The 27917-nt window shown below is 54.8% G+C and overlaps 1 protein-coding gene across 7 annotated transcripts in view; it reads left to right on the top strand.

The window, feature by feature from the left end:
- The first annotated feature begins 572 nt into the window (after nt 1-572).
- FOXP4 (forkhead box P4) overlaps nt 573-27917 on the top strand; it is a 55639-nt gene continuing 28294 nt past the window's right edge. The window contains exons 1-4 of one of the 7 annotated variants that reach the window (XM_088067010.1): nt 17073-17144; nt 17245-17320; nt 19777-19993; nt 27543-27632. In XM_088067010.1, coding sequence (XP_087923136.1) covers nt 19793-19993; nt 27543-27632 — 291 coding nt within the window. In that variant the 5' untranslated portion in view covers nt 17073-17144; nt 17245-17320; nt 19777-19792. Of the gene's footprint in view, nt 754-17067; nt 17145-17169; nt 17331-18245; nt 18441-19776; nt 19994-27542; nt 27633-27917 lie in introns of those variants that run through there. The other 6 variants (XM_014258084.2, XM_005529345.3, XM_088067012.1 and 3 more) reach the window with 6 other exon arrangements.

A 27917-nucleotide genomic window follows, 5' to 3' on the forward strand; every position in this document is an offset into this window, starting at 1 on the left:
CCCTCGCTGTTCCCATCTGTAAATCGGGCTCAGCGCGCCTGTCCTGGCTCTGCCCCGTGCGTTGAACTCGACGTTCCGAGCGCTCTTTCCCCACCCGGCCGATCCTGTGATCCCAAGGAGCGCCTGGAGCCGTGTCCCCAATCCCCCCGTGCCTCAATTTCCCCGCCGCTCCCCCCTTCTCCGAGCCCAGGGCTTCGCCGCGCGCCGGGGACCGAACGCGGCAGAAACCAATTAGCGCAGGCATTAATGAGCAAAACGCGGGGTGGGGGTGGCAAAGAACGGCGAGGTGGGGTGGGGGAGGCTCCATCCAGCGGGGTGCTCCAACCAGCGAGGGGACCCCCCCAAAAAAAAAAACCGGCCCAACACCCCCGAGCGAGCGGGGGGCGCGGGGGGGATGCTCGGGCGGGGAAAGCGGCTGCACCTGCTTTAGAGGAACTATGGTAGGGCGGCCGGCGCCCGCCCCGCGCCGCCGCGCCCGCGCCGCCGCCGGGCCGCGCCGGACCTGGGCGCGGCCACGGCCCGGCCGGCCCCGGCTGCCCGCGCCCCCCGCCCCGCACGGCCCCGCTCCGCCGCCGCACGGAGCCCCCCCTCCGCCCCCGGCCATGCCGCGCCGCCTCTGAGCTCCGGCCCCGCCGCGCCCGCCCCGTCGAAGTTTGGGGAAGGTGCCGGTGCGGGGAGGGCTGTGCAGGGCTGGCGGGGGAAGGAGCGGCGCGGCTCATGCCCGCCCCGGAGCCCGGCGCTCGGCGCGACCAGGTGGGTGCGAGCGGCGCGGGAGGGTCCGCGGGTGTCCCCGGGGGAGGCGGGACCCCCCCGGCAGGTGCGGGGGGTGCGGGCCGTGCCCCCCGTGTCCCCCCCCGCTGCCCCCGGCCGGGCCGTGCCCCGCGCTCGGCCGCGCCGCGCTCGGAAGTTTTGTTACGGCTCCCGGACAAAGGGAGCGGGGCCGGCGCTGGGGGAGCCGGGGGTGCGGGCGGGCCGGGGCTCGGGGGGCGCACCGGGGTTCCCCGGGGGGGGGGTCCCCGCGCTCGGTGCGCCCCGAGCAGCGCGGGGGTCCCGGTGCGTGCGGGGTGCCCGGCTGGGGGCGGGCGCGGGGGTCGCCGCCGCCCCCGAGGCGTTCGGGCGGCCGGCAGCGGGGAGGGGGGGTCGCAGCCCCCTCGGCGAGGGGGGGTCGGGCCCCGGGAAAGTTGCGCTGCCGCCGGCACAGCCGCGCTGCCGGTGCCGGATCCGGACCCGCCTCCGCTCCGGCGCTTCGGGGGCCCCGCACCCCCCGAGGGGGCAGCGCACCGGGGCTGGGGAGGGGGGGCCCGGCCGCCCCTGCCCTGCAACCGCCCCAGCGCTCCCTTTGTTGGTGCTTCCCATTTCCTCCCCATCTTTTCCTTTCTCTCCGGCAGTTTTGGTTTAATTCCGGCTGCTGGAGGGCTTGGGTGGGTTCCCCCCCCCCTTTTTTTTTCCCTCCTCCATCACATTTTAACTCAGCCTCGACCCGCCGCTGCTTGGGCCCGGGGGTGTGATTCCCTCCTTGGAGAGAAATCCGTAAGTCTGCCCCAAGTTTTGCAATTCCTGGGAGAAGCAGCAGCCGCCGCCGTCCCCGACAACCTGCAGCCAGCCCTGGGAAAATCCAGCGCCGCGTCCAAAACCCTAACCCAGACTGCCAGGTGAGGGAGAGGAGGACGAGGCACGGCTTCGGATGGAGCTGGAGAATATTCCCGAGAAACCCCCGCAGGTTTGGATTCCGGAGGGGCTGACGGCAGCCGGCTGCCTCGCGGCTCAGCCGTGCCTGGCTTTCACCCGCTTGTAAAGTTTGCGGGGGTTCCGAGCTCCTTTGTTTGGACGGGGAGAGAGGTTGGGGGGGCTTTTCCAAGGATTTGGGGGGGGTCTCTGTAAGCCGGACACGATTCCCGGTGCCGCGGGAGCTCTCGGCGGGGACGCTGCCGGCAGCGGCTGCTGGTGGTACCGGCGGTGATAACGTGTTTGGGAAGAGTTTTTATTACGGAGCATCGTCTTCTGGGAGTTCCGAAATTCCCGGGCAGATAACTCGTGCTGGCTCACCCGGAGCTCTGGATCAGCCTCCGGCAACATCCCCTTCCCACCCCGGTGTCCGCCGTCGTTGCGATGCTCTCCCGGCGCTGGCAAAGTTCAGGGATTTCTATTCTTGCCGGCTCCGTGGGATAAACAAACGCGCCTCTGTCTGCTCTCCCCCTCTCCGGGAGAAAAGGATGGCTCTGGATATTTGTCTGGGTCTAGGAAATCTGGTTTGAGTTGGCAGGCGCGTTCGGAGGTGTGGATGGCAGAGAACAAGTGGAGTGGAATTGGGTTTTCTTTTTCCATTTGGGAGCGACGCTGGTTTCTCTTTCCCCGTTTAAAACGCGAACAAGCCAAGGGCCGTGTGTCTCCCCCTCTCTCCCTCCTGTGCACTTCTTAATACAAATTAAAAATGTGCGGAGGAGAAAGCGGGAATAATTCACAAACCCCACTTTCCTGGGAGTCGTGTTTGGGAAGTGCCCGCTCGGAAAACTTACACTGAGATTATTATTATTATTTTTTTTCCTGCTGCTCTTAATATAGTCCTGGAGGAATTTGTGTCCGAATTCCTGCCTGGAATCATTCCTTAGCTTCAGGCAGCTCTTCCCTCCCCATCAGTTGATACCCCAAGATTTTCCTTTTCCCACCCTCCACCCCAACTTCCATCGGATTAAGACCTCACTTCTCCGCGAGCGTCGTAAAGCTGTGGGGCAGACAATAAAATTCTTATTAGTTTCTGTATTAAAAGCTTGGGTTGTTTTTAACCCAAACCAGAAGGAGGATTTACTTTTACAAATTTCTGCTGGTGTGTTAAAAATTTACACGGGGAATACGTTCCGTGGAGGGCAGGGATTTGATGTTAAATCAACCCAACATGTGTCTCACGCAGACACCGGTCCCGGGTGTCGGCAGGGATGTGTTCCCTTTCATGCCTCCCCATATCCTCGATTAAAACCCAGCAAAGTCTCAGGGTTTTTCAAAATCTTAACTCTAAATTAAGCATTTGAAATTATTTTTTTTAATTGCCACCCCACCTTAAAGTCCATCAAAAATAAATTGAACAAGCTCCAGGAGCGGGTGCGTGGAGGAAATAATCAGGTTTGGAAAAATTACTCTGCTCTCCCACTTTTTATTTAATTTTTTCCTCCTTCAGGTCGCTTAAATTGAACTGGGAGAGGGGAAAACGTGGGGGAGAAGGGGCAGAATTCCCTGTGCCAAGCCAGGGAGCTTTGTGGAGCCCTGGGAGGCTCTGGCTTCTCCTGCCCTTTGTGGTGTGGGACCGGGGGCTGTGGAGAAGATCCCGGAGCCCTCTGCTCCCAAATAATGCTGGGAGCTGCTGCTTTGAGCAGCTCCCCGTTTATTTTGATGTGTGATTTTAATTTATTATTTGTTTTTGGGGGGGAGGTTTGTGGGTCTCCCCAGTCCCAAAGCCCCTTTTGCATGGGATTCTCAGCGTGGGGATGGGGGCGCGTCCGTTCCCGGCCGGATCGAGCATCGCTCCGGAGGTAAAATAGAAAATCCAAAGTGGCACCGGCGAGCAGCACAAAGTTGGATTTGATGGAGGGAGAAAAGTGCAGGAGAACGGGAACGGTGTGGAAAATCCACCCCCCAAGCCCTGCAGCCCGGGATGCGTCGCCCAGCGGGGTCAGGGAAGGAGGAGGTGCGGGGTGGGCTGGGGGCTGCGGGTGGGGAGGGGGGAAAGGCTGAGCAAACGGAGCGAGGTGGGATAAAACGGATTAAAGTTGCTGCTGGGGGAGGTGAGGAAGGGGCTGGAGAACGGATAATATCCAAAATATCTGTAAAAGCCGTGTCCAGCTCCGCTGTCCTGCCTGGAAACCCGGCAGCCGTAGGTTTTACATCCCCTTTGGAAAGGGAAGAGCGGGGAGTGTTCGGAAAACAACAACTACAAAAAAAAAAAAAAAAAAAAAAATCAGCGCAATGTATAAAATCAAGTGACACTAAAATATCTCCTCGGGCCCTCGGCCTTTCTCTCCTAATAACCCGGCAGGAATGCGAGTGCACTCAGTTGTGAAGTTGCTGCCCGGAGAGCCCGGGAGCTTTTCTTTTCCGCCGCTGGCTCGGGGGATGCTTTGAGTCTGCTGATGTTTGTGTCTCGCTGTGGGGCTGGGGAGGGGCCGAGGGGCTCCGGCTTTCAGGGTTTTCTCTCTCCTTTGATTTTTTTTCTTTTTTTTCCATCCCCCCCACTCTCTTTTCTCTTTTCTTGTCGGTCTGGCGGGGAGCGGGGCTGGAGGGGGAGACTTGTGGGGCTGGGATTGCCTTTGTGGCAGCAAGGTGGGGGGCAACGGGAACGGGCTCATTCTTCTCACCGGGGAAAGGCGGGAGGAGAAGCCCGGAGGTCCCTGGGTTTATAACTCATACACATTTATGGCTCCTTGCCTTTCCCCTCACTGGTGAAGTTTGGGGGCTTGAAGGATTTGGGAAAATTCTCTTAATTTTGGGAAGGGAGAGCTGGAATGGTTTTGTTCCCCCTGTGGGTTTGAAGCCCAGCGGAGTGCTGGGATGGGGCTGGCAGGTGGGTTTGGGGTCTCCAGGGGTTGTTCCCCATTTCTGGGTGCAGGGAAGGTTCCCACCTCCTCCTCCAGGGCCACCCTGGGTTTTTCCTCCGCTCCCAAAATGACACTGCCGGCATCACCTGCCGCTTCTGGAAGTGGGAACTTGAAATTTCCTGTCCCTTCCTCTTTGGTTTGCAGCTCCTCCAGCATGGACAGGGGGATTCTGCAGGGTGGGGAGCTCGGTCCTGCTCCATGGGCATCTCCCCACAGAGAGATGAGCTCCGGTAGCGGGAGAGGAAAGGAAAAAAGGAGAAAATAAAACCACTCAGAGCTTGGAATTTCCATGTATTTGCCTCAAAAGGTGTAAAAATCCTCCATGAGCCACTCCTGGATGCACCTGATTGAAACTCAGGGGGAGCAGCTGGCTTGGAAATAACCCCAGGGACTGGGACATGGCCCTGCACGGATCTGGGGACCCTTGGGGTGGCCCCAGAGCCCCCTGAGTGGCCGTGGGGCTGTGACCAGCAGTGCTGGATCCTGGGCCAGCTTAGGGCAAGGACTTGCACCCATTTTATCTCTTACAAAACCTCCCTGTGCTGCACCTTTTCAAGTCAAACAGAACTTGTAGATCAAGATGGGGCCGGGCACAGCTTGAAAAACTTCCTAATCTTTTTTTTTTTTTCCTTTTTTTTTTTCCTCCCCCCTCTCCAAGTGTTTGGGAGATAAAATCCAGCCAAGACGCTGCTCGAGGGTTTGTTTTTGTTTTTTACAAACTTTTCCTAATTTAAACGGCTCTTGGCATGGCTCAGGCGAGGCTCCAGCATGAAACGTGTTGCGGTGATCCGGCTGCCCGTGACAAAAACGTGTTTGGAAGTGGAATGGCATCAGGGAAAAGGGAGAGAGGAGAGGCAGGAGAAGCAGAGGAGGAGGCGAGGAGAGGTCCAAAGCCACGATTTATTTCACAGGGATCCTGCTGGAGCAGGGATGAGCTGGAGGGGAGTCATTAAGGGCACCGGGATGCGCAGGGAAAAGAGCCCGGCGTGAGTCGGGATCCTTTCTCCTGGGGTTTATTTATATTTTTTTAAGGAAAATGCAGGCTGTGTTTGCAGCCCGTTGTGCTGGGGTGGGGTGATCCTGTGCCGGCGTTCCCAGCCCTGGGTGACACTTCCCGGCGGCTCCTGTGCCCTGGCAAGTTGGCAGCAGCCGCTGGCAGCGTGTTCCGGCGGAAGCCGTCCCTCCTCCTGGATTGTAGAGCCAGGTTGGCAGCAAAAGCAGGGATTTTTCCTGGGAAAATAAGGAGCAGAGGGTGGATGCGGAGGAAATCTCACCTTGCTCTGCTCAGGGCTCCACGCTGGGTTTATCAGAGGGAGAAGTCGGGGTGAGAAAATGATGTGATGGAAGATTCCTTTGAAAACTGTGGAAAAGTGCACAAAAATATTTAAGGTGATAGAGGAGGGAAAAAATCGCGTGTGGGGGGTGATTTGGAAGTGTTTTATTCTTCCTCATTGGGAGAACTCCTTCAGCGTGACCGGAGCTGGAACGGGCTGGGGAGCACCGGGAAGGCCCCTGCAGGAGGAGGAGGAGGAAAACAAAGAGGAGGAAGCCCCAGTGGGATGGGTTTGTGCTCTGGGTGCTGTGCAGCTCGTGTTTGGCAGCTCCAGAGCTCGGGGAGATGCTGCTCCCGTTTCCACAGCCATGGATCCGTGGCCAGGATGAGCCGCTCGCCCTGAGCAGGTGCTCATGGAGCGACTCCTTGGAACAGCCCTTGGCCAGAGCTGGGGTTATCCACAGGGATTTCACTGCTCCAGGGCTGATGAAGGCACACAAATGGTGCCATTCCAGCTTCCTGGCTGAGCATCCCACTGACAGGTTCCCTTGGGATCTGTCAGCTCTGATCCCAAACCCTGCGGCCCTTCCCTTGCTTTCTCCAAGTCCTGCTTTATTCCACAACCTGTAGATTTTAGGTGAGTGATTTTCCTTTTGCTGCTTACTGGGAATCTGGGAGCCGGGGCCTGGCTGCAGCAGGATGTGGATGGGACCACCCGGGAGAAGCTGTCATGGACTGGGAAAAGAGGGAGCAGTGGAGGAGGGAACAGGTTGGAGGCTTAATGCAGAGTACAAGGCCAGGATTGTGCTGTGGAGCGAGGGATGAGCCGGGATCCCGTGTTCCCAGCAGTTCCCTCTGTCTGGAGGCCCTTTGGATTCAGATTCTGGGTGCCTGGGAGTGGGGATGTGTCCCCTGCTGCTGCCCCATGGCCCAGGACAGCTCCTGGAGCTGGCACCGGGCTCACGGCTCCACTGGTGCCTCCCATTCTGTGCTGGGATCACGGTGCATCTGTTGGGATGGGGATTCCGGCACAGGGGATCCCACGCTGTCCTGGAGCTGCTGGGAGGATGCTCCTGGAGCAGGAGGGTCCCCACAGCCTGTGGAGATTCCTCAGCTCCTGGACTCTGCACCTCCAGCTCCCGGGAGAAGGGAATGCCTGGCAGGGATGGCAGGGAATTGCAGAGGACATCCCAGGATGGGGGTCCCACTCAGCCTCAGGAAAAGCTTTTGGGGCTCGGGTTGGAGGGCTTGGAGGAGCCACCCGGGGTGAGGGGACAGCTCGTGGCAGGACATACCCGGCAGATCCAAGGTTCCTTGTTGAGGATCTGGAGTTTTGGGCTGAACTGGGCCAGGATCCGGGCAGGAATATTGGGCAGAGAGAAGAGCTCTCCCGTGTCCCCTGTGTGTGCCACTTGCCAGGCTGTGTCCCGTGTCCCAGCAGGGAGGGAGGAGCTCTGTGCCCCCAGGAGCGTTTCTGGCACCCAGCAAGTTGGTCCTTCCTCCGGGATGCTGCCAGACCTGGCAGTGGGAGGGAAATTCCCTGGAGCGTGGGGTAACTTGGATCGGGAAGAGAAACACGGCACCACCAGGGCTCTTAAAAACAGAAGAAGAGCAAATAAAGGCATGGGGAGAAGTGTCCTGTAAGTTTTAAGGCAGGAAATGTTGATTTTGGAAATGTGCTGGGCCAGGCAGAGCTGCAAACCCCTGGATTTTTCCCGGGGTGGATTCAGGTGGGATTATAAAGTCTCCAGCTTTGCTTTTCTCTGGGATTATTTCCCAAGAATTTACATTTCTTCTTTACATCCCAACCTGCCTTCCCTGCAGCTTCCTGGATGGATTTTTATCCTGCATTTCTGCAGCATTTCCAGGCTGCTGCTGCGACGGGGTTGGGTTTGTCCCCCCTCCCCATCCCCTGCTGCCCTGCCCCGCACTCAGCCTCGGCTCTGCCCGAGCGGGGTTTGGGGAGCCAGGCTGCCACACATGTTCCCCATTAATAAATCAAACCTTCAAAATCAACAGTAATTCCTCATTTGGAAAACAAGAGAGGCCCTTGTCACCTGCTGGGTGGGAAAAGCTGGGGCTGGGGGGTGAGGAGGAGGAGGAGGGTGATGCTCCTGCTCATCCCATCGCTCCCAGTTTGTCTCGGCTTCTCGGCACCTGTGGTTTGGGGCACTCATCCTCAATTTCTCCTCTCCAGCAGGACCCGTTCCTGTTCCTCTGACCCCAAAGCACTCGGGGTTTGTTGGGGGTCTGCAGGGGTCTGGGTTCAGCAGCAGAGCCCTTGTTCCCCCATGGAGGTGGAGGAGAGGAGGAATTGGGGCAGATCTCCATCATTCTGGCTTTTTGTGCATATTGGGGAAGGGATATTCCCTCAGTGTGCTCTCGAGAGAAACAGGTGAAGGGAAATGGCCAAAAATGCATCCTGTGAGAGGTGGGAGCGCAAGCGTGCCGGAGAAACCCTGGGAAGGGATTTCAGGCTGAGCTCTGCTCTCGTGGCACGGCACAATCTTCACTTCATCCCCTTTTTCTGAAGTGCCAGGAGTGAGATTTGTCTGGAATTGGGATTTGACTTTCCCAAAGTCAAACCCCAACGTGCTGGGGGCTGCAGGGTCCAGCTCGGCTCTTTCCCACGGGATGGATCTCGGGGCTGGGCTCTCATCCTGAGGGATGCTCGGGACCCTCCGGATGCGGCAGCACAGCCCTGTCTGGGTTATTCCCACTTCTCCTTTTAACCCAGGTTTTATTTATAAAAAGATACACGGCAGGGCCTGTTCCCAAACCCCTTGATTCTGGTGGGCTCCCACCAAACAAATTCCATTTTCCCTGGGAAGTGGAGCCATGGCTCCAAATCTGGGTCAGACTTGGGAGGTGTCGGAGCAGCCCCGTCCATGGATCAAACCCCTCCTCATTCCTGTGTCCACAGGTTTTCCAGCAGCTCTGACTGGCACGGGGGCTGTGCCTGGGAAGGAGGAATGCTGGAGTGATCCCCCTGCTCTGGGGGTTTAAAATACTCCCTGAGGAAGAGTCTGCTGTGTTTGGGAATGCAGTGGGAAGGAGTTTGGTGGGCGAGGGGGTGGTTTGGGGGTTGCTGCTGGCTGATCCCTCGTGTCCCCACCGTGCTGGAGCATCGGGGGCGTCGCTGCTGCTGAATTTCCAGCTGTAAATTTGGGATGGAGCTGCGGGAGGAGAGAGGGCCGTACCCATCCCTTGGGGGAAAGGATGGAGGGACAGACCCCTGTCCCCTCAGGGGGCACACACAGCTCCTTCCTCTGCAGCCTTGGTCCTTTCCAAGCGCTGTTGCAGACACAAACGCTCTGGGAATCGTTCTGGGACTGAGCACAAATTGCTGGGTTTGCCTGGAGGTTTAGGATAAATAACTGGGGGTTTGAAAACTCCTGGCAGGGGGCAGGACTGTGCTGGGGCTGGGGAGGACATGGGGGACACGGGGCCAGGGATGTGGCTCGTGTCCCTGAGGGATTTGGTGTCCCCAGCTGTGTCCTTTTCCCACCTTGTCTGATCCTGTATCCTGGTGGTGCCTTCCCTCACCACCATGAGTTGATTTTTGGTCTGGGGACAACGGGGGACATCCCCTGTGTTGGTGCCCTGCCCGTGACAGCCCCTGGGACACCACGTCCTGCCGTGGGTGATCTCAGCACTCTCTGCCCACCCAGGGACAGTTTGGGGACAGCTCTGAGTGCCCCTGGCTCTTGGGGGATGCGGGAAGAGGATGTGGCCGGATTGTGGAGGAGCGGGGACTCGGGGGCTGCCGTGGGACAAAGGTGGCACCCAGAGGGTGGCACCAGCCCGAGGTGGGCACCCTCACCTGTGACCTCGTGCCAGAGCCCTCGGCTCGGGGATTTTGGGATCTCCCCTAAAAGAGCAGCTTCCAGTTGTGCAGTGGCGAGTCCTGCTCAGGCAGGGGACACATTGGGAGCCAGGTGGGCACCAGGGACCTGGAGCTGCTCACAGGACCCCAGGACTGCAGGAGGGTGACAGCAGTTGGTGAATCACTAATTAATATTTTTAAAGGATGAGGGTTATTTTTAGGAGGGGTGGAGGGAGCCCGATTCCTGGGAGTGATCCCTGGGATTTGCACGGTGCCGTCTGTCCCGCGGCAGTGGGAAGGTGCCGGGGGCTTCCTTGGCCACCGAGCTGGAGCAGCAGCAGCCACCTGGGGACCAGGACATCCTGAAGCTGGGCTTCAGGATCTCACCATTCCCAGGAGGAAGCTCTGCCTGGGATGAGCAGGGATTCAGGACACGGATTCACTTCCCCAGCTCTGTCCCAATCCATGGAGCAGGGATGTGCTGGATTTGGGAAGCAGCCGTGTCCCACTGAGCTGTGAGGATGCTCAGGAGCCTGGATGGAGCAGTTTGACCTGGGAATACTGAGCATGACCCCGGAGCAATGCTGTGGGACCAGATCCCATCCCCGTGTGCCCAGCTGGCATCCAGAGGGACGCTGGAGCCGTGGAAGAAGAGGTTTGCTGCCATCCCTGCAGGATACACCTACGCACCTCCCGGATTCCCCATGGAAGAGCCACAGTGGGGGACGTTCCTGGGAAGAGGACGTGGTGGCTGGACATGGCACATCCAGGTGACACCGAGAAGGGAACCCCGGTGACCTTTGGATTTCAACACAGGGTCCTGGTGGGAAGCGCTTCCCGCAGCCGAGGGATGCTCCTGCCTCTCCTGCTCTCTTCCCAACACCTCAGATACTAAATGCACCACCCCACTCCCCTCCACGGGCACCCAGCAGCATTCCCAGGTAGGATCCCAGCACAGCCCTGCCAAACACGCTGCTTCCCAGATTTTAGCAAAGTGCTGGAGAAATCTCCGGGGTTATTCCCAGCCGAGCTGTCGGGAGCCGTGTTCGACTGCAGGGCTGGCTTTGCTCCGTGGGGGTGGCAGGTGCCCAGAGAAGCCAGGAGATGCTGAGGCTGGCCACGGAGGAGCCAAGCTGTGCAGGAATAAAATCAGGGAAGCTGTTTGGAAGCGTGGAGCTGGGCTCTGGCAGGGCTGTGAGACGGAGCCGGCCTCGGGTCACGCCGCCTCCGATCGGGATGCGAAGGAAAATGGACTTCAGACCAGGAGTTTGAAAATGCCCAAGGATAGTTCTCCCCCCCACTGCCTTTCTTCTTCTCCCTCCTCGTGAGCAGCATAATTTCTGGATGGAAACCAGGCCTCTTCCTGCATAGAAATGGGATTTGCCGTGGAAAGCATCGGGGAGTGCATTAACCAGAGCCTTTTCCGGATAAATTTTTGCACAGACATGACGGAGTCTGGGAAAACCTGTGGCATCCGAATTCCTCCCTCGTGTTCCATAGGTACCATGCCTGTTTTTTCCTCCCCTCTGGATTATTTGAAGGCCAGGAGAGACTTTTAGCAACTTCCAGTCTGACTTCCCGCAAACTCGGCTGGAAAATTCTGCTCGGGGTGGGACGTGGGAAGTCGAGTCCCAGCCCTGGCATCGCTCCTCATCCCATTCCAGAGTGTCCCTCACCTGCTCCAGGGCATTTCTTCCTCCCTGGCTCCATCCTTGCTCTTTGCAGCCTCTCCTGAGGGGATGGGGCGGGGGGAACTCCTGGAGTTTGGGGTTTATTTTGATTTCAGAGCTTTCCCCATCGCTCCTCTTTTCCGGGAGCTTTTGCCCTTCCCAGGGATGGAGCCAGGACATTTTCCTGCTCTTCCTCACTCCCACAGGGCAGTGTCCTTTGTGCCTCCATCCCAGAGGGAGATCCCTCCTCTTCCTCAGGTGTCCCAGGCTCTGGAAGGCGAGCGTGGGACCGTCCTGGCTGTGAACGGGAGGCAGGAGCAGATTTTGGCTGGAGCGTTCCGTGTGCTCCAGGTGGGATGAGGGTTCTCACGCTGCAGCAGGAATTCCAGGTGGGATTTGCACCAGGGGGATCTGTCCCCAGTGCGTGAGCGTCAAAACCAGTGTGAGCCGCGTGGGAGAGGCTTGAACCGAGCCGGGATTTATGGGGAAGTGCTGGAAAAACCTTGGGAAAACCGGTGTGGGTGATGCCGTGTTGGTTGCAGCTCTATCCCACACCAGCCACGGGAGCTGCTGGTAATTATTTTAATGGGATTTTGGAGGGATTGTGCTGAAAACCTCATCCCAAATCCTAAAACCCTCATCCCGTGTGGGAGCGCAGAGCGATGGACGGGAGTTGTGTGTGCTGGGAATCTCACCTTATCCCGTGGATTTGGGTTTTTTTTCTTTCCTGGGAGTTTGGAGGGCTTTTTTTTTTTATTTTGTTCCCTCTGAAATTTTTTCCCCACCCTCTTCATTATCATTTTTGTTAATTAGATTGTGCTGGGGAACAGTCTCTATTCAAAAGCTCAAAAAGCTCCGAGATGGGTTTTTCCAAGTGCGGCTGCGTTCCGGGAGAAGGACGGGGAGGGGGGGAGAACGAAGATGCTTGAAAGAAATATAATTTTTTAAAAATAATTTCTTCATAAAGCTTTTTAAAAAGAAAACCTCGGGCCCCCTTCCCCCACCATGGCCACCTCCCCTCTTTCCCCCCCCCCTAATTAAACGATTTGAATTTCCACGTTAACTGCTTGGTGCTTCCTCGGCGCCTCAGATGATTAGAAAGGGATATTCATTTATGCCTTTTAAACGCCGCCCCGATTAAAATCAGAGAGATTTTTTCCTTCATCAAAATCTAACATCCTTGAAAAATTAATTTGATGCCTCTTGTTATCAATTAATTGAATCTCGTTGGGAGAGAGGCTCGTGCGGCGGGTGGTTGGAGCCGGCCCTTCTGTTCTTAGTTGCTTTCCCCCCTCTCCGCTCCCTTCCGCTGCTTCCAAACACTGGGACATTATAAAACTCGGCCTTTTTTATTTTAAATATATTATTTTTACTCATCTCATAAAATAAAATAAATGAATAAAACTTGCTCTCTCTCTTTCTCTCTTCCCGCCCTCCTCCTCCATTCCCCCCGAGTTCCTCTCGGATGAAAGACCCTTTTTTTCCCTTCCTTTCTCTCATCCCTCTTTCCTATAACTTCCAAGAAAGGGGGAGAGAAAGAAAAGTTGGGGCTTTCAGTAATTTCTCGGCGGCCAAGGTCCGTCTTTCTTCCTTTCTTTAACGGGGGATATTGGATATTTCATTTGAATCTCCCTTTTTTCAATTAAAAGTGCCCCGTTCCTTCTCTTCCAGCCGCTCCATTCTCCTGCTCTGGCTCGGCAGCCGGAGAAGCGATTTTCCTTTCTTTAATATTTCAGCTCTTCCCCTGAGACGGGCTGCCTGCCTTATTTTTTTATATTTTTTTTTAATAGACTTTTTCTCCCTCTATTAAACTTTTCCAATCTTCGTCCCTTTATTTTTTTTCCCTTCCCACCTCTTTAAACAAAAAAAAAAAATTAAAAAAAAAAACGAAAAAATGAAAACCAGGGAGGAAAAGTTATAAAATGGGAAGAACTGGGTCATTCAGGAAGTTATTGAAATAACTTCAAAATTAGGCTTCACTTTCACTCTCCTTGGAGTGGTTCTGCCTTTGGATCCAGTCTCTTCCCTGGTGGCTCCGCTGTTGATGTCCAGTTGGGAATTTGGGGTCAGAGGTTTTGGGGGATAACCCAGGTGAGAGCAGGGAGGTGGTTTTGGTTTTCTTTGAGGGAAGGATCTGGGATGGGATTTGGTGGCTGTGTGCCATGCAAGGACTCCTCAGGGATGGTGAGGGGATGTGTCCCCCCAGTCTGGTGCCCTAAGGGGTGATTTGGTGTCAGGACCCCAGTGTTACCTCCCCTGTGCCCTGCGCTGTCCCCTCGCCTCTTGTGCCCAGCTGGATTTGGGATCCAACAGGTGAGAGGCTCTTCCAGCCCTACCTGTCCTCACTGAGGGGCCTCTTGTGCTCCTGTCTGGGGTCACTGAGGATTTTGGGGTTGGGCAGAGGGTGACCCCGATCCATCTGCACAGAGGGAGTGTTTTGGGATGTTTAAATTCTCATTTGGATTGTGTTGGACAGAAGGAAAGTAAGGTTTTAGGAGGATGAGAAATTCGGGGATGCAGGGCTGGACCTGGCACTGTGGTGGCTGATGTAGCTCCATGGGGGCTTCCTGGATTTTGGGGCGTGCCCCCAGTGGGCATCCTGCAGGATTTGGGTACTGGGCCTGCATCCCCAGCTGATGGGACAGAGGTGCCAGACCTGCATCCTGACATGATGGGATACCAGGCACGGGTCTTGCATCCCAGCCTCAGGGGACATGGGTACCAGACCTGCATCCCACACTGAGGTGGCACAGGTACCAAACCTTTATCTTGACCACTGGGACATGGGTACCAGACCTGCATCCCAAACTGAGGTGGCAGAGGTACCAAACCTTTATCCTGACCCACTGGGATGCAGGAACTGGACCTGCGTCCCAAACTGAGGTGGCACTGGTACCAGACCTTTATCTTGACCATTGGGACGTGGGTACCAGACCTGCATCCTGACCTGATCGGGAGCTCATCCTGCATCCCGACCTAATGGGACCTGCAACCCCACCTGATGGGCCACTGCTACCACACCTGCACCCCATCCTGGTGGGACACAGGTGCTGGGCCTGCATCCTCACATGGTGGGATGCAGATATTGGACCTACATCCCAACCTGATGGGGTTTGGGTGCCAAACTTTCATCCTGACCCACTGGGACATGGGTACCAGATCTGCATCCCAACCTGATGGGACACAGGAACTGGTCCTGCATCCCAAACTGATGGGACACAGATCCCAGACCTGCATCCCGACCTGATGGGACATGGGTACCAAACCTTCATCCTGGCTCAGTGGGACACAGGTACCAGACCTGCATCCTGGCCCACCAGGATGCTCCATCACCCCACCAGTGACCCATGGTGGGTGCAGAGACCAGCAGCACCCACCGAGGGGCTGCCCTGCTCAGGATCCCCAGGTCCCCACGTGTGGTGGCTCCAGAGCAGTGAGGTGGGAGCCCCATGCTCCACGTCACTATTTAATTAGATGTCCCTGATTAACAAAACTTGGCGTTCACTTCCTCCTGCCCTCATCTTTCCTGGCTCCGAATCAATGGCTTTGATATGCTAATTAGGGAGTAATTTAATTTCAAAAGGCCGCAATTAACAAGGGTGTTGTGGACATGCTGTAGTTAAGCGGCGTAATCTAATTTGCATTAGTAACAAGCAGGGACTAATTAGAAGCTTAATTAGACACTTAGACGGCTCTTGTGTTTACTTTCTTAATGAGATGGAGTGGGGTTCCTTTTTTTTTTTAATCTTTTCAAGAGCACAGCGAGGGAAGCCGGGATGGAGCAGGATGGAGCAGCAGCCCCAGTGCCCGGCACGTGCTCCGGGATGGAGCAGCAGCCCCGCTGTCCCAACACTGGCCTGGCCACCTCCAGCCGGTCCCACACCCACTCTGGGAGGGGTTTTGTGTTCCTCGAAGCTTGGCAGGCACTGGGAGAGGTGCCAGGCGGACATTGGTGTCTCTGGGAATGCCTTGTGTGGGGTGGGCACGGGATCTCCTGTGGGGTTGGGCGCGCTCGGGGCAGCTCCGGAGAGCAAGGGATGCTCCGAAGGTGACAGGTTTTGAAGACGCAGGTGGGGCTCCCAGGAGCACAGGAACAATCCCAGGGCTTCCCATGTTGGTGTCTTCACACTTGCAGGTGCTCTCCAGCTCCCTGAGTGAGCTGATCCAAGGATTCATGATTTTTGGGGAAAGGAGAACCTCGCTATGGTTTGCAGAGAGCAGCAAAGGCTCCTTGCTGCCTGCCAGTCCCTGGTGCCCACGAGTGTGGCTGGGCTGGGCTGGCACCAAGGCAGGTGAGGAGAGCCAGGGGTGAAGGTGAAGCGCCAGAGGTTGGCTCTTCCCAAAGAAGTTGCTGGGAGCAAGATGAAAGTGGGAGATGAAAGTGCCCAGAGGTGAGATCCCATTAAAGCAGTGCCTGGGCTTAGCCAGTCCCTGGTTCCTTAAATATCTTCTAATTTACAGTAATGCTCCGGATTCCTCTCAGCTCCCCCAGACTTTTATTTTAATCCCCTTTCCACATTTCCATGTGTTTATGTGTTAATTAAAGGGTAAAAAGCCACTCTCGAAGCAATCCTGGGCTGCTGCTTCTCTTCTATCCGAAGCCTTTTAGGATTAGCAGCCGCTTCCCAAAGCCTCACGGTGCTGGAGCAGGACAGGCAGGTTAGGTTGCTCAACTTTCTGGAGCTGGGAGCAGATCCAGTGCCTGAGATCGAGCTTTGCCGAGTCCTCTTCTCCTTCCAGCTGTGCAGAGGAGCATCCTGCAGATTTCCGAGGGTTTTGGGGGGATTTGTCGGGTCCGTTCTCCTTCAGGATCCGCCGGTACCAGGGGAGAGGCCACCTGTTCCCCTCCACCTCCTGGGGAGGCTGGAGCTGGGAGGAAGGTTCTGGAATACTGCTTTGGGACTGGGATGTGGTGAGAAGGGTGGGAAGAGCCTCTGGAACATCTCAGTTTGTGTCGTGTCACCCGTGCTGTTGTGATGTGGTGGGAGAGTTTTCCCAGCGGTGTTTCCCACTGTTTTTCCTTATCCCTTCCTCCTGGGTGATGCTTTAGGAGCTCTTGGATTTTGTGGGCAGGGTCACCCACAGTGGCCGAGAACAGGGACAGCAGGGTGGAGGTGACACTGGCTCCGGGTGTGGCCCACAAAGGACAGCCCAAAATTACGGAGCTACCGAGGGTTGTGATGCCGAGGATAATGAAAAAGAGGGAAATCTACTGAAATTGGTGTTGGGGCAGTGGTTTCTGAGGAATTCGTGGCTGTTCCAGCAGGGGCTGGGAAGTGCCACTGAATTTCCATGTCCATGGAGCAGTGGCATCGCTTCGGACAGGTCTGGATAGCCCAAAATTCCTTGGGAGCTTCTTGTGGGGGAAATCACTTCTTCATCTGCTCTTGCTGCTCCTAAAATCCCAAATCCATTGCTTTGAGTCCATGGTTTTGGTCACCTCCACGTTCATCCCTCCCTCCTGGAGGGCTCCGTGGCACGGCACACTCGTGGTGTTCCCACGGGAATCGTGGCACACGCGGTGGGAGCCGTGTCCTCAGCGCCTGCTCCAGCCCCTCCCTCCCAGGGAAACTCCGGGCATCCATCAGCCTGTTAATTGCGCTAATTAGAGAGTGCGGAGGTGTTAATTGGAAAACCCTGGGATCGTGCCTGTTTGCGGGAGGGATGGATGTCAATAAAGCGGGATTGATGACTGGGATGGCGCGTGCTCCGCGCAGGTTAGCGGCGAGTCGGGGGATGTCAAGGAAATGTTACTGCTCAGATGAAGCAATTGTTAATTAAAAGCCACGGTAATTAATACACCCTCGTTGCCATATGGTCCTGCCGAAGGCTGGGGGATTCGTTGCTCCGTTTGTAATTCTCCGTTTCCTTCCCTTTGTCCTGTGGAAGGTGCGTGGTTGGATAAAAGGGGGGAACAAAAAAGGCAGAGCGGTGGTTCGGCGGCGGAGCTCGGGAGTCTGAAATGGTAATTAATGGTAATTAACGATCCATTTGTGCAGCTTCTGTTGCTGTTGCCGTTGGAAGGGGGCTCCTCCCTCCCCTTTTAACCAAACCCACCCTTCCCCACTGGATGCGGGTGGTGTTGGATCTTCCCGCTGACTGTCTGGACACCGTCCCTGCCTCTCTGCCTGGGGGAAGGTCTGATCCTGCCGAGCCCCTCCGGATGCCGCGTACGGAGAATCCCTGGAATATTGCTCGTGTTTGAACTGCGAGGGATGAGCAGCAGGAGCTGGGATGCTGCGGATCCCTCCCGGCTCTGTGCAGGGCTGCACGTGTGCTCCGGCATCGTTCAGCCGAGTTCTGCTCTTCTCAGTCATCCCGGATCTGTCCTGGCTGGAAAAGTGCTTGTTCCAAATTTAAATCCACTTCATAACCTCGCAGACACCGGCTTCGTTTTTATTTTTTTGTTTTCTCCCCCCCCCCCCCCTTTTTTTTTTTCTTTAAGGTTTTGTAAAACTTTTTATAGGAATGGAAATATTTCCATTATTATGATGATGACTTTCTTTTATGACTTCCCTCGCAGCGTTGTTGGGATCCCAGACACTCCAGCATCCCAGAGGGGTTTGGGAACGGGAAGTGGAGTTTTACAGGACTTGGAGAGGGAACTCAGCTGGCCCGGTGTCCCCAGCTCCGGGAATCACCCGGGCTGCAGGAATCTGCTCCAGCATCCCGCCTCTGGCAGGGGCTGGAACCACCAGAGCGAGCCCACAGCTCCTCCAGCAGCAGAGATTTCCTCCTAATTCCCAACAGTTAAACTCCAGTTTATGCCCGAAGCCAGGAAAGTTTTATATCCTTTCCAAAACAAATTTTTTTTTCTTTTTTTTCTTCTTTTTTTTTTTTGGCCTTTTTTAATACTTCCTGTTGTAACTCTGGATATTCCTGTTCTCCGTGTAAAAGTCAAATCCCTGCTTGAATCCTGACGAGTTTCTGGCCCTGGTGATGCCGTTGGAGTGTCAGACACGGAGCGTTCCCCGTGGATTTCAGAGGGAAAATGGGAACAGGAACAGCAATAATCTCATATTTCTGAACTTGAAATCATTGAAATTCTAAGTGGGGAAGAAAAAAACGTAGTTTTAAGGCAAAAGGTGAGGGGTTTATTGTAGATTTTTGCTCCTAACTCAGCATCCTGTGAGCATCCCATCCTTGGGAAGCTTCTCCAACCACGCCGTGCTCCAACCAAACCCAAATCCCAATAATCCCCTTAACCTTGGGCTGTCCCACAGCCACCGGTGTGTCAGCCCCAGAGCCCTGGGACAGTGGGAGGGAGCCAGGAGCTCCCCTTGGGAATGGATGTCACTCATATCCCCTGCGGAAATGACTTTTGAAATGCAGATAATCTCCAACATGCAAATGAGCAGCTTGCTGCTCCCTGTTTAATATGAATGATCAGCCCCTGAATAGCGATTATTACACGCCACATTTCAGCAATTATGTTGTTCCTGGTTTGTCTCGCTGCCTTTTGGGGTGTGGAGGGGGGAAACAGGGAAAAAAAGAGTGGGGAAGGAGAAAGGGAGGTGGTGTTTTTTCATCCCATCCCTCTGTTTTTGTTCCTGTCTTGTTACAAACTCGGCGAGTGGTGGTGGGTGAGCGCTGAGCCCGTGCTGGTGGGATGGAGGGGTGTGGAAATAAAACTGCTTTTCCAGGGAGGAAAACATGTGTTGGGAAGGAGGGAGAGACCCTCGCTCTGGGTGGATTCTGTGCTGCCACTTTTCTGTGTCAGGGCTGGATGTGGCAGAGACTAGTGGTGGGTGTGCTGGTCCTGTTTCCTCCAGTGCCAGCCCAAATCCTGGAGTTTCTCCCAGAAAAAGGCACCCTCAGCTTCACAACCACCAACCTGCTGCTCATCCAAGCCCACTGAACAAAAACTGGGAGCAAGGAAGCATTTTCCAACCCGTATGTCACTGTGCTCTCGTTTCCACATCCCAGCTCTGCCGTTCCTTTGGGTTTCCTCAGCCTGGCACCTTCTGCCAGGTGGTTTTTCCCTGCCAGGTGTTTTTTCCTGCTGGGAAGTGGTGGTTTGCTGGGAGATGAAGCACTTGGAGGGAATGTTTCGACTTTGTTAGGATTTTCAGGGTGGAATCTGAGGTGCAGGTTCCCTGTGCTCGGTGTGCAGCCTCGCTGGGGCTTCGGCTGTGCTCTCACCGTGAAATACTTTGGGATTTGGAGAAAACAAGCGGATTCCTGGAGCTCTGTGCCTTGCACCAGGCTCAGGGAAAGCTGGAATTGTGAGTTTTCCTAAGGAGTGGGTTGCACTTGCTTCACCTAGAGATGTGCAGCATATTTGTGGCAGCTTCAGATTTCTCTGTTGGGGTGAATTGAGCACAGCTAAAACCCAACAGGGTTCGACACCCCATCCCACTGGGATCTGGGACAGCCAGGGATGCCAGTCCCCATTCTCAGGCTCTTCTCTCCCCTCTGTAGGTCCTGCTAGCGAGTCATGATGGTTGAATCTGCCTCGGAGACGATCCGTTCCACGCCGTCGGCGCAGAACGGGGTGAGCAGCCTCAGCAATCAGCCCGATGGCGGCGGTGGCGGCAGCGGGGGCGGCCCCGGGGGCGGCGGCCGCGACGGAGCTGCCGGAGCCGAGGCCAACGGAGAGATGAGCCCCGTGGAGCTCCTGCACTTCCAGCAGCAGCAGGTAGGCCAGGAAACCCGTTCCTTCGAACCTGGCTTACAGAGGCATCCGGGTCCTTTGAGGATGTGGTTTGGGAACAAGAGCAGGTTTTGCCCCACTTTGTCCTCGGGGTTGGGTTTCCACCAGATTTGGCCGTTCCTGGTTGAGCTGGGGTGCAGGTGCTGCCCCGAAAAGCAGGGGTTTGTCCTTGTCCCACATCCCTTGGGAAGCAGAGCTCTTCCATCCCCACAGCTCGTGGGCTCTTGCTGTTCTGGGGGGAAGGTCCTGTCTGCTCTACCACCCATCAATCTGAGGGACACCAAAAACCTTGGCCGTAACTCCAGGAGCAAGAGCTCCCTGAGAGGATTTTGGTCGTCCAGGAGCTGCTTTCCCATTCCCTGGGGGAATCTCTGGGAGATTGAACCTCAACCACATGGCCCAGGACACGTGTGACAGTGACACGTGTGTGCAGCAGCTCTGGATGTGCCCCTCGGGTCGCCCCTGCCACACGCGTCCCCTCTCAGCCCTGGGGACTCACCTTTCCAAACAAACTTTGGCAAAAAAACATCAGTTTCCCTCCTCAGCTACTAAATAAGGCAATGATCCCTCTCCTCGTGCGGAGATCGCTTCCCTGAGCCATAAATTCCAGCGTGAAAGCTGTAAAAAATTGCTGTGTCTGATACTTTAGTAGGGAGTGCTGTAAATCCATTACCTGGATAACAGGCGTTCCGCACGCCGCTAAGCCCCTGTTCCCCGCATCCAAAGGGTAATCATGCGTGTAATGCTGCTGCCAGGGCCCCTCCGAGGAGCTGCCTGCTCTCCCTCCTGGAATTCCACCGGATAACGGGAGATCCGTGTCCCCCCCCAGCCAAAAAGATGCAAATCGTGGCTGTGAAACGAGGGCATCTCCTCCAGAATGTCGGGTTTGCCATCCTTGTGGATGCTCCCGGTCAAGGCTGATGTTTAATTTCACCACCTTGGCGTTTCTCCTGGTGGATTCCTGGTGGGAAGCTGGCTGGCACATGGGATTGTTAAAGCAGAGGGTTTGGTGAACTTCCAAAAAAACCAAGTGACACCTTCACTTGTATGGAAGGGAGAGGACCTATTCCAAGGATTATCCATCTTCCTGCTTCAGGGAGCAGGCTGAGCACCAGCTGGGGTCAGGAATAAATGTCCCCACCGCGGGAGTTTTGGACAATTAGGTGCTTGATGGAGGCTTTGCTCCATCCCCGGGAGCATCCAGCGTTCTCAGCGGGTTCTCGGGCGGCTGGGCTCTTCCTGTGTGCTCGCTCATCCCGGAGTGTCGGCACTCAATCCTGATTCCTGTGGAACTTTGTGAAATCCCCCCCAAGAGCCCTGCAGGGGTGGGATCCACCTCTCATCCCGGTGGGCCTAAAGCTCCATGTCTGTGGGGATTTCTTTCTTGGGAGCCCGTGCTCCCATTTTGGGCTGGATTTGACCTTTTTTGGTTCCTGTGACCTCGCTGCTTGTGCAAGGGTGAAGCCAAACAAGTCTTTGCAGGGAATTTTTGGGTTAAAGCTCCTCTCCAAGGGTGCTGTCTGGAGTGGGGTGGGGGATTGAGGCCATGGGGGTGTTGTGGGGTGTTGTTTTGGGGTGTGTGGCAGCTCCAGCCTGGATTGTTGAGACAGGATCACCCAGCTCTGTTGCACTCTGGAGCACAACATTCCCTCGCCATCCATCCATCCATCCATCCATCCATCCATCCATCCATCCATCCTTCCCAATCCACGCCACTTCCAAGCATCCCGCAGAGCCTGGGAGGGGAGAGCAGGAGGTCGGTGGGGTGGGGAAAGGGCATCCCCCTCCCCTTCCTCCCCTCCCTTCTCCCCTCCTTCTCTCTCCCGCAGCCCGGGGGGCTGGCGCTGGGGTTAAATCCCTGGATTTCAATGCTCGGGATGGGGCTGAAAAGCCTCAATAGCTCGCGCCCGCTTTGTGCCGGGGCTGGCGGAGGGGAGAGGTCGCCCGGGGGCACCGGGGGGCAGCCCCCGGCCCGGGACCCCCCCGCCGTTGCTGTGGGAACGTGGAGGGACCTCCGGCACTGCCGGGCTCCAAAGGGATCCGCCAGCCCCCCCTGCCAGGCTGGATCCCCCCGGAATTCCCGGTGGAGGAAGGAAACAGGGGCAGCGGGGTGATGGGGCTGGCACATCCCTGTGCTGGGGGATCCTCTGGAATTCTAGGGGAGTGGGGATAACAAGCGCTGCTCAGCCACGATTTGGGGTTTTCCAGGGTTATTTTTTTTGCTGACTTCCTGCAAAAAATTCCAACTTTTAGCCAGCAGCTGGTGTTTAAATGCATGGGGTGCAGAGAATGGGGTCACTGCAGCTTTGGGGTGCAGGGAATGGAGAGAAAGAATGGAAAGAGATCCTTGCAGGCACGGCAGGAGTTGCACGTGGAGAACCCAAATCCCTGCGAACCTGGTGGAGCAGGGATGACCTGGGAGAACCGAGGGGACAATCCCCGAGTCTGACATGCCACAGGAGCTCCTTCCAGCTCTCAGTCCATGGAAAAGGAGATATCCGGAAAATCCAGCTGCTCTGGTGTTCTTTGGGGTTGTTTCATGGTGCAAAAAGTGCCGAAAAAAAATTGCAGCATGCTGCAGACAGACGTCAAAGAAACGAGGAGGGATAAACAAAAATAAGGCTTGTTTTGCAGAAGGAGCAAACAGGACTTTTTTGGGAGTTGGGGCAGGGTGTGGAGGGGGAGGAGAGGCACTTTGCTGCCCTGGGAGAGATACCATTCCATAAAACATGTGATCACATCTCAAATATATTGTGTAATCCTCTATTATTAGGGTATTTAAGATAAAAATGAGGCCGGAGCACTTAAGAGAAACTCATCTCTCTCTTCACTTCCCTGATTCATATTTAATATTTCACTGAGGACAAATGCAGGAGCAGTTTTTCTTTTTATTCCCCTTTCTTTTTCCCCTTTTTTTCTCCCCTTTCCCCCCTTTTTTTCTCCTTTTTTTCCCCTTTTTTTCCCCTTTTTTTCCATGGGCTGGGATTGTCAGGAGCGTGTTCCTTGTGCTCTTAATTAGTGGGGCTGAGTTTAACCCCTCGCCTGTGAGGACTGAGGAGTCAGGAGCAGAGGAATAAAGTCCAGGAGCACTGGAGCAGGGCAGAACAGCTGGAGCTGGGCCACAGACACGGAGCTGGGTGTAAAAAGGACTTTTTTTTTCCATTTCCCTGTGAGGAATTGTGTCATTTTTTTTGTTCATTTGGATCTCTTGGAGCCATTTGGTTGTGGTTAAGTGAGGCCAGGGCTGGGCTGGTGGAAGTGCTCCTCAATATGGCATCATTTACTGTTAATATCCAGCTAAAAATATCCCTGTGTGTTGTTTTAATGGTGCTAATTCTGGAATGTGACGATGTCATTTTTATGAGGTTAGTGTAAAAAATCTTCCTTTTTTTTTTTTACCTTTCTTTTTTTTTTTTTTTTTAAGCCCTTCCCAACTTCTTTCCACCCTCCAAAAGGATTGGAGGGGAAAGGGAAAATAAAAATTCCCTTCCTCCCTCTTTCCATGCAAAGTTCTTGCTTCAATGGAATTTTTCAGGTGCTTTTCCTCTTTTTGGAAGGTAAAACACCATATAAAGCTCTGATCCAGGTGGAAAATCCCTCAGCTGATTTTGGGCAGCTCTTCCCAGCTGGAGCATCCAGGCTGGAATTAAAAACTCCATCCTCATAAAGTGAAATATCTGGTTAATGAGGCACTTTCAAATACCCCAGGCAAGATTTTCCTTTGTCCTGGGATTATTTTGGGTTGAATTTTTTGAGGGGGAGGCTGTATGACCCATGGATGTCTCCATGCTCTCCAAACTTTTTTTGGAGCTCTTGACCCATTTCTTCCCAATCAGAAGGCTTCAGAGAGGCTCTGTTGGGGCAGGTTTGGAGGAGGAAAAGGCAGGGATGAGGATTAATCCAAGGTGTGGGGTGAGGCAGCTCTCCCTGGGCTCTTCCAGGGCTGGAACCAGGTGTTTCCCCACGGCAGAAAGGGAGTTTGTGGTGTTTACCATGGAAAAAGCAGCTAAAATCTGCCCTTCCTGGGGTCTGGAGTAGCATCCAGCACATCCAGGGGTGGATGTGTGAAGTCCTACAGGCTGGAGAGGGAAAAATCAGGATAATCCTCAGGTAGGCTGGGTGGAAGTTGGAAGAAGGGGCTGCTCCCCTGCTGGAGGATGAGATGTCAAGTTGGGGATGGTCCAGAGAACTGGAGGGATTTGGGGTCTGAGAGGAGGGAGGAACATCCCTGGGGGGATCCCGAGAGCCGGGAAACCTCCGGTGCTGTGGGAGCAGGTCCTGGCAGGGTGGGATTAATCCCTGCATGGTTGGGCTGTTTATTGACCCCCATCCCTGCACACACCTGCCAGCATCTCCCACCTTTCCCTGCAATTTCCAGGTCTCCATCCTCTTCCTCATCCTGGAATGTGCTGCTCTTGGGGAGAGCAGAGCCAAACCACATCAGCCCTGGCTGGGTCTGAGACACTGCAAACTTCTTCTGGGATCAATGGGTGATCAGAAGGAGCCATCCAGGCATTTGGCACCAGGAATTCATTCACAGTTCTGGCTGATGTGCACCTGGATAACAGCAGGCAATGGGATATAGGTTGATTTTTATTTATAAATAACTTTTCCTGTAGTTCACAGAGGTAAAATCCCATCTACTCCCACAGAGAAGCTCTTCCTCTGCTTCCCACCTCCTCAGCCCCAAGGAGAGGCTCTGAGTGACACTTCCCTATGGAAAAGCTTCATCCCCCCACCCCCGGGCTGCTCTTCCTGCAACAAATGCAGCTGACAGGTGGCTCTGCATCCCAAAATTCCATCCTGGGTGCTCCACGTGCTCTGCCCAGCCCTGCAACAGGTTTCCATCACTGTGCACAGGCTGAGCCCAGGGAGGGGGCAGCTCCAGGCACTCCCAGAGAGGCCCCTGTGTGCAATTGTGAGGCCATGTCGGGTTTCTTTTCCTGTAAATCTTTGTAATTTCGTGCTTCAGAGCACAGCAAAGTGAGGGAGCCAGCGGGGAGTGAATTAAATTCCCCCCTGAGAGGCAGCGCAGTGGGGCCAGGCCGGGCGGGCACCCCAGGCTGGCCAGGCCTTGGGTTTGGGAAGAGAAAATTCCAGGAGAAGTCTTGTGCAGCATTTTTTGTGTGCTGGAATTCTGTTCCTGAGGCTTTTCCCTCTCCGTATTTTCAATCCCTGCTGTGCTGATTTTTGCCAGGCCAGGGCAGGGGCCTGCCCTCACTGGGTCTCCTCTGTGAGGTGGTGCTTGCAAACACAGCAGGAATTGCACATGGAGAAGCCAAATCCATGAAAAACTCATCTAAAAGACCCTTGGAAAAGCAGCTAAAGCCAGGCCTTGGGTTTGGGAAGAGAAAATTCCAGAAGTCTTGTGCAGCACTTTTTGTGTGCTGGAATTCTGTTCCTGAGGCTTTCCCCCTCTGTGTTTTCAATCCCTGCTGTGCTGATTTTTGCCAGGCCGGGGCAGGGGCCTACTCACGCTGGGCCTGCCCTCACTGGGTCTCCTCTGTGAGGTGGTGCTTGCAAACACAGCAGGAATTGCACATGGAGAAGCCAAATCCATGAAAAACTCATCTAAAAGACCCTTGGAAAAGCAGCTAAAGCTCAGGGATTTGCTGTGGGGATGTGGGATGCAGCCCAATGCTCCAGCACCCATCGGGCCTGGCACTGAGCTGCCTCCAAGCAGATTCCTCCACCTTGACTTTTAACTGGAATTACTGTTTTCATTTCCAAAAGTAATTAAAATATCAGACCTTGAGCTGTCATAACTGTCACAGGGTTTTTGTGCTTTCATTAGCGATGCACATCTATCCCTGGTAATAACAGGGAAAATAAAATGCCCGTGGAGAAACACTGGGGCTGAGGTGGCTCTGAGATCTGGACCGTGGGATTTTTCCAGCAGTGATTCCCAGCTGGAATCACTGGAATTCAGCTGGAATTGCTGTGTCTGTCCTCAAGGATCTAAGTTTTAAATTGTTTGGATAAAGGAAGTTTGGAAGTTTTTGGTTGGGCGGTTTTGGGGGTGCTCAGTGGTTGTGGGGCAGCTCTGGGTGCACAGCTCTGGCAATTCACCAAAGGAATAGGAAATTAGGATCCATTTGCTTATTAAATTCCTCAGGTTTCGATTTTCTTGGGGCTGTCTGGTTCATGTGATGGTGACAAACACAGCCAAGGGTGCCCAGTGCTGTGCTCAGGGTGTTTGGTTTGGGATCCCTGCTATGAAATTACAAATTTTTTATAAATTAAAGCTGGGTCTGTTAAACCCTTTGCTCTCAACCTCCACCTGGAAATTTCCTCTTATTTTCCACATGCCCTTGTAGTGCCTGTCCAGCTGCACAGGGCAAGTCAGGTGGATTTATCCACTAAAAAAAAGATGTGGCACGGCTAGGGCATCCTTTATTTTTTATGTGCTCTTCCCAAGAGTTCCCTGTGCAAAGGAGAACAGGGAGGAGCTGAAATGGGATCTAAAATGTAGAGAATGACTTTTCATGGATGCTTCATTTGAGGAGGGGCTCTGGGTTGGGGTTTTGTGGGTGCTCCTTGGTTTGGATCGACAGGTGAGGCATGTGCTGAGCTGGGAATGGATTTCGGAGGGGGAGGAAGGAGGGTGGAGATTTTTCAGAAATGTGCCCAAAAAAAAAACCCCAGAAGGAAGAAAAAGAATCCTTGTAAAGCAGAAATAAGGAGCAAACAGGTCTGGGAGCACTGGGTTGTTTTCCTCAGAGCTTTATTCCTTTTCTTGGCTCCCAAACTCTTTTTCTCAGCTCACACTTGCTCCTCTTTCCTCCTCATCTCTTTGTAGGATTTTCCTTAATTTCCTGTTTTCTCCAGCTGCCCACAGTGCTGGGCATGGCTGTCTCGTACCTGTGTTTTTCACAAGTGCATTTTATCCATTTCTATTGTTTTTTCCCTGCTTTTGTGGGATTCCCAGTGAAACACCTTCATCCCTGTGAAAAAACTTGAAGAAACTCATCACTTTTTCTAGGCAAACCCCCCTAAAAAGAATCAGGTTTCATAGTGGTCACTTGTGTGGGTTGCTGAGCACCTTCTGGGTCACCATCAAATCCATTTGGACACATTCCTGGATTGTTTCAGCCTGGGATCTTGCACTTGGCTTCACCCAAACCTGGAACTGTCTGCTGCTCCAGTGCCTCAATCCAGTTAATAAAATTAAATACCCACAGTGGCTTTGGGCACAAGGGACAGCAGCAGGAACATGGTGGTGGCTCTGGAATAAATCATCCAGGAGCCAGATCTCCGGGTGGCTGTGCCAGGGCTGGGCTTTGGGAATGACCTTTGTGACATGAGAATGCTGGACCCGGATTTTTGGAAGAGGACAGGGCTGTCCCCATGGGGGCTGGGAGAGTGCTGGTCTCGACTGGGATGTACTGGTGTGGCAGTAGGGAGCATCAGGGAGCGCTGGTGCTCCTTGTGCATCAAACCCATCCCGTGAATGAAATCCATGGAGAAGCAGCCAGAGCTGGAGGAGGAGGAGGAGGGAGCCTTCCTGATGCCCACCCCTGTGTCTCTCTTGCAGGCTCTGCAGGTGGCTCGGCAGTTCCTGCTGCAGCAGGCCACGGGGCTCAGCTCCCCCAGCAGCAACGAGGGCAAGCAGCCGGCGGTGCAGGTGAGCCCCGAGGACGTGCAAGTGTCCCCTGTCGCCCCCTTCCCGGGAAGGGCTGGGCCATAGCTGTGTGACAGCACAAACCCCTGTCACCGCAGTGGATGGAGCACTCTGGGAGTTAAATCCTCTGGAAACCTCCAGAAGTTTCTTGGGAGGCTTTTTTTTGTGTGTGTGTGGGAATGGAGAAGGGTTGGGGAGGGGAGGTTTTGTGTCACCGCTTTTTGGGACAGTGTTTTGGATGCAGTTTCTCGGGGTTGGAGCATCCCAGGATCGATGCTGGGGGCTGTG

This window comes from Pseudopodoces humilis, chromosome 26 (assembly GCF_049639895.1).
Source record: "Pseudopodoces humilis isolate 2021_Gansu_Grassland_sample_001 chromosome 26, ASM4963989v1, whole genome shotgun sequence".
Classification (NCBI taxonomy): domain Eukaryota; kingdom Metazoa; phylum Chordata; class Aves; order Passeriformes; family Paridae; genus Pseudopodoces; species Pseudopodoces humilis.